The sequence below is a fragment of the Coffea arabica genome, chromosome 4e (assembly GCF_036785885.1).
Source record: "Coffea arabica cultivar ET-39 chromosome 4e, Coffea Arabica ET-39 HiFi, whole genome shotgun sequence".
Taxonomy (NCBI): Eukaryota; Viridiplantae; Streptophyta; class Magnoliopsida; order Gentianales; family Rubiaceae; genus Coffea; species Coffea arabica.
The window spans coordinates 9,803,921-9,810,525 of NC_092317.1; the positions used below are offsets into that span (position 1 = coordinate 9,803,921).

The window sequence follows — 6,605 nt, forward strand, 5'->3', positions numbered from 1 at the left end:
CCCAAAATTAATGTCACTTACTATAATTGGCAATAAAACTTTGCCTCATTTCCATCTCATGCCCTTAAATATACCAGATTCCTTTTAAGTTTTTGATGGGTCCCATAAAACTACAAGAGTTGCTCTAATATGCGTGAGTCTCACTGCAAATGCAAACAATGGCCGTGCAAGCTACTTTCTAAAAAAAATGGCTGGACACATTTGTAAAGTTTGGGTCCCACACATCTTGTCATCCTTGCTTTTTCTTTCTACCACTCAATGGAGTAATGCACGGAAGGGGCAGCGCTGGAACTTAGACCAAAGTGCGACACTGTTGAAAAGAAGCTCAAGACCCGAAGTGCGACATTCATTTCGGGACGGAGGGAGTATGTTGATAATGGATTTTGCCAACTGCCCAATAATTCTCAAATATTAATTACATGGTACGGCTGCGACAGGTCATTGCCCTTTTCGTTGATGCTTCGAGCCAAGTCTGACAGGAACCAATAATCGAGTAGGAACATGAGCCATGAAAACGTTAATTTTTTCTGTTATTCATTTATAACCCATACCAAAACTCGGCAGTACTGGATCCAAAGTGGGGCAACTTAATTATTATTGTTATCATTAATCTTTTCTCTCATAGCTTTTCTATACTATTTTGCAAATGATTTGTCTCATAGCCTCTCTCATGCAAATGATTTCAGTTGTACAAGAGCAGAACAATGGAGTACAAAATATAGAAATACAATATTTTGGCCAAATCCCTAGTCATTAAGCAGGTAAGCAGGCATTTATATGGAGTACAAGAGCAGAACAGTGGCGAACCGAAGGCATGCACGCAACCTGTACATGGGTGGTTCTAAGCTTCCTATGTGTTGACCTACTTGATAAGTTATTTAGATCACTCAAATGGTTAATAAAATTGGACATTGGAGAATTTATACACACACACATATATATATAGTTCCTTCCAAATCTAACTATACTTGTACATGACATCAAGTAAACATAAAACGGTGGAAATATGAGAACTTTCATCACAACGGAAAATGTGGTCTCTCACTCCACTAGAAATAACACCACAAAAATAAAAAAGAAAGCATATGAATACAAAGCCATTAACAAAGATACGGAGTGGCAATAGCATGTAGAGGATGTTTTCTGTGAACTGTGATACCAGATGCTTCAGTCATGTCCAAATCCTCTGGCTTCATTCCATCAGGCAATGCAAAATTAAATTTGTTGACCAATTTTGCCAATGCAAGTTCATTTACGGATATGGCAAAGTTGATACCCGGGCAAACCCTTCGTCCGGAACCAAAAGGAATTAACTCAAAGTTAAAACCTCGAAAATCTATATTGGAATTCAGAAACCTCTCAGGTTGAAATTCCTCAGGGTTCTCCCACAACATGGGGTCTCTTGCAATTGCACTAGCATTCACCAACACAAGTGTGCCTGCTGCTATATCACACCCCATTATTTTGATGTCTCGAGTTGATTCTCGAGGAACCAGTAATGGAACAGGAACATGAAATCGTAGAGTTTCTTTAATCACCGCTTTTAAGTATCTCGTCTTCTCCAAATCATCTCGAGTTATTTCTGGTTTTCCCTGGGTCACTTCTCTTACCTCAGCCTGCAATTTCTGTAAGGTTATAGGTTTCTTTAGAAGTTCAGACATTGCCCATTCCATAACTGTTTGTGTTGTATCAGTTCCACCGGCAAAAACGTCCTGCATGATGGAATGAAAGAAAGTGTTGCTTTAGAACATGCATAGATGCATTTTTTTTAATCTAAATTTCCAATTTCAAAAAATTGGCACGTTTGCATCCAAGCAATAAATTTGTGTCATACCTTCCCAAAGAAAAAGAAAAATGAAGACAAATTAATAATATTCATACTATCGCAATAAGCGTTTCATTACCACATTCTAGACGAAACACTGTGTTGCTTTTCCCTTTAAAATGTTGATTATTATTCCTCTATTTTCCCCCAAAATCCACAGTTCTGGTATGCAATCCAATCTTAGAAACTCAATCGTGAAGTGCAAACGCTGAAGATTTATGTAGTAGAGTTAAACATATCAAAAGTTTAAGAATTAACTTTTTTTACACTAACTGTATAGTGATTCTTTTTTACACTAGCAGTTTTGAATATATATTCTATATATATATGATTTGAATTTCAAATTTGAATTTATGATATATGATATAATCTAAACATGTTAGGGTAAAAAAATTATAGAATGATATTCTATACAAATGTTATCCAAATATTAATACATGTTATACATTTATATCATCAGAAGTTTAATGTATGTCAAGTTTTTGCATCACTGGACAGATAACAAATCCTTGAACCTTATCGTTTTGGAAACATTAAATGGTTTGAAGTTTAAGTGCATGAAGTTCGGTTAACCCAAGCAAATACAGTGGTGTTAGATTTTTTTTTTTTTTGAAAAATTTTTACAAGAGAAGGTAGTCAAATATAAGGGACAAAAAATGAGTGTGATTACATACATTCATATGGTAATTTTGATGTAAATTAAATAGATTAAGGAGTGTATATAATTCAGAGGTATGTGGTAATTTTAGAATTTTTATAGTGAATCAACCCTTTTTTGTATGTTTATTTAATATCCTTACCTCTCGTCTGGTCCACAGTAATGTCCAAAATAAAATGGTCATTTACCCAAAATGGCAGAATTAAATATTAGTATCATTCTAGTGTATGACACATAAGTCATAATGGAATTTTGATTCATTTTTGAATATTCACTATGATCAATATTTAGATGTCAGAATAGAATACAACTAATACATATTTGACTTAATTATCCTATATATGCTTATGACTTTTATTTTATTTGCTCTCCTATTTTAATTTTTTGTTTACATGGAATTTTTATTATGTAAAACATAAATTATATGAACCAAAGGAATATCATATAATTTTTATTTTTATTATGTTATCATTTTTTATATGTAATTCAAAAATATTCCAAACAACTATTCAAAAGTCAAAGAATAAAGTATCTCAAAACATTTGTTTACTTGTAAAAAGAAAATTTTATTTAAAGTATAAGAAAAATTTTATACATTCAATTATTAATTAGGCTCACAAATGTCTTAAGATAGATTTATAAGGATAAACTTGACATTCTGCTATATTGGGTTTTTTAAGATGAAGTTGGAAAGAACTTTTCTTAAAGTTTTCTTAGAAATAGAATTCTAGGAAAAAGTTGGAATAAACATTTCAAGAAGAATAGACTTTCCATTTAAATGATCTATGTCAAACCAATGAAATAGATAAGTTATAAAAGCCTTTTCTTTCGAGACTATTCCTACATGCCAAACATAGTTTTAGGGTACAGAATGAAATCGATGTTTTCAAAAGATGATTAGACTGAACTCGTTTGGTTGACTGATTGAACGAAGAATCAACTTAGAATAATAAATATTTATCATTCAAAATGATCTATAGCAATTTAGGTTGACTATGGAAAGAGTATTCCGTTTAAATGATCTATACCAAACTTAGAATGGAATGACTAAGTTATAAAGTTTTTTTTAGGCTATTCCTGCATACCAAACATATGGTTAAGGTACGGAATGAAATTGATGTTTTCAAAATATGACTAGACTGAACTAGTTAGGTTGACTGATTGAACCAAGAATCGGGTCTGTCACCAGATTTTAGGTTGAAGTAAGAAAAAATAAACAATGAGTCAAACTCAGACATAAACCGATCAAATTGGACAAAACTGATAAAACTCCAACAGTTGAACAGGCTAGCCACTAGAAATTTTTTCGCTTTATATATTTTGTATCATTCAAAATTTCTAATTATAGACTAAATATAAAAAATGGACTTTTAATTGAACTAGTGCTCTCCCTGGGTTAGCTCTTCTAGTAGCAAGCGCCTCTTCAGAGGGATTAGTCGGGTCGAAGGTCCGGATACCCTTTGTGTCTGAAAACAAAAATTTGAACTAGTGGTTGAACCATGAAGGCATGAACCAAAAGATCATTTGGTTCATTCAACCATCCGAGTTTAATAATATTGAGTTCAGTAAACCTTAAAAACCAAATAGATTTTGATCTTGCACATCGGAGTAAAGGAGGAGGATGCCATTTAATAAGTTGTCACGTCCAAGTCATCTAAACTAAAAAACATTTGTATGATACTACCAAACAAAATCTAAACCTTCCAGCCTAGTGCAAGTCACTGCCTTCAAAACTAGTACTAGATGATTTATTACCAATAAACAAAATTCTTTTCAGAGTTGAAACTAATTATAACTTCTCATAGTGCGATGCAATTAAAGAGATGGAGAGAGATCTAATTTACCAGGATGATAGCTTTCATATCATCACGGCCAAGAGCGAAGCCGATGGAGTTTGTCGTATTAATCTCGATCAGAATGTCCACAAAGTCTAGGTATCTTGCCACAACGGAATGGTCATTTTCAGCCTCACCTTTCCTCTTATTTATGTGCTCTTCTATTACACCGTCAAGAAATTCATCAGTCAGTTTAACAAATTTCTCCACTTTCAAGTCCAAACCGTTGAAACGATTAACCCATGCAAGCCAAGGAATGTAGTCTCCTACATCAAAAACACCCATTAACTCAACAAAAACCCTCAAATTTTCCATAATTTTCCTCCCTTTTTCTTCCTCACAATACTTCCTACCCAGGGCAACCCTACAAATTATATCATTTGTGAGAGTTACAAATATTTCGGTTAAGTTTACAGGTGAAGAAGAACACATCTGGCCGATCTTTTCGATCATGAGTGAAGTCTCTTCTTCTCTAACATGCTGATATGACTGAACCCTTTTGTTACTCAAAAGATGCAGCACACAAATGCTTTTGGCTTGTCTCCAATACTCACCGTACGGTGTAAATGCTACGTCCCTACTTCCGTAGAATAGTCTATTTATAACGCTCGATTTAGGCCTGTTTGAAAAAACCAGATCATGGGTTTTCATGATCTGGCTAGCTGCATCAGAGGAAGAGGCAACCAGCGCTGGCTTGCTTCCAAAATGAAGTAGCATGAGTGGGCCATATTTTCTTGACAATGATTGGAGGGATCTGTGTGGAAACAAGCCAAGCTGGTGAATATTTCCAATAATTGGGAGCTTTGGTGGAGATGGTGGTAGCCTTTTTTGGGGTTTAGAAGCGGCATCGAACCATTTCAAAAGGGCTAGAAGGAATACAACTGAGGAAACTGAGAAACATACAAGATCAAAAGAGAACGCCATGAGTCATATGATCTTGTGTTTGCCTATTAATGGGCTACTCTTCTTATCTAATGACAACATCAGGACCACCGATGAATATTTAATTATTAAATACAAGGGATGATTTAAGCCCGCACGTTACATAGGACAAAACTATATCGTAGGACAAATTGATTGGTCTCTGATCTATCTTTTGGAGCTATGGTATTCGAATCATGGAGAAAACTCCAGTATGACTCATGAGAGAATAACCATTCACATTTTGCAAAATTTTTTACCCCAAGAAAGAGGAAAAGACATTTAGCATAGCATAACTTTTCAAACGTCAAACATCTTTCGTCCATAGCCCACAGCTGGCAGTTGATTCTCCCTGTTGCCACGTACGTCTTGTCAAATTATGTTACAAAATTTCAACGGTTAGGTCCAAAAACAGGTAACTCCGTCTAGGTTGCCCAATCAATTATGGCCATCATTTTGGGTCTTTGACGAAAATTTGACATGCAATTTTCATAATCTTAAGTTTGAAAAAAAAAAAAAAAAAAAAGTTTGAACTAATGTTTAATAGTACAAATGCACCATATGCTTGTGACTTGTGACTTCTGAGTTTGAATTTTCTTTCGGCATTTTGAGGAACTAATATTTGGAAGCTTTATTAATTAACTTTTTCTACCATGGCACGATATTCTTCAACTCTAAAAATATTCGAATATAAAATGTTACCTCATGAAATGTTTTACCAGGAGCTGATTAAGATGTAATTAGTTTATGCTCATACTGGCTTCTGTAGGTGAGTGTGATGGGATCATTAAAGATCTAACCACGTGATTTGAAGGTTATGAGTTTTATCTATAGTAAATTTGGCAATTGTTAGGCCTTTTAAAACTAATGATTAGTCTAACTCGTTGGATGATCAAAAGATTTTGCTTTGACTTTGTTTTATGGGATAATAACTGAAACCTCCCACAAGGTTTCTCTTAATATCATTTAACACCTCTAAAGTTTTGCAAAGAAATTTGAAAAATAGAAAAGATATTTGCAAAGAAATATATTAGCATAAGTTAACTCTATATGCTCAAAACTAATTTCTTATGAACCTTATATTTTCTTCCAACTTATTCTCAATTCGTACCCAAACCTTTAAATTGTATTGATCATTATAAAAATCAATTCAAAATAATCAAAGAAATCATATCCTACTCTATCACAATCACAAAATGTAAAAGACAAATAAAATTCAATTTACTACAACTTATAAATAAAAAATTGTATAGTCATCTAAAAAAAAGAATAAGAGAGAATGTTGGAGAAAGAAGAAATAGAAGAAAGTGAATTTTGTTTCATTTTTTAAATTTTTTTGAACTCCATTTATTTGATATGTGAATTA

The 6,605-nt window shown here is 33.5% G+C and overlaps 1 protein-coding gene across 1 annotated transcript; it reads right to left on the minus strand.

The window, feature by feature from the left end:
* Positions 1-895: 895 nt before the first annotated feature.
* LOC113742071 (norfluorocurarine oxidase-like) lies at positions 896-5,276 on the minus strand. The gene is made up of 2 exons (XM_027269773.2): positions 4,328-5,276; positions 896-1,712 (listed from the first exon to the last, which is right to left on the minus strand). Exons 1-2 carry the CDS (start codon positions 5,240-5,242, stop codon positions 1,101-1,103), a joined length of 1,527 nt encoding a protein of 508 aa, XP_027125574.1. The 5' UTR covers positions 5,243-5,276; the 3' UTR covers positions 896-1,100.
* Positions 5,277-6,605: the final 1,329 nt, after the last annotated feature.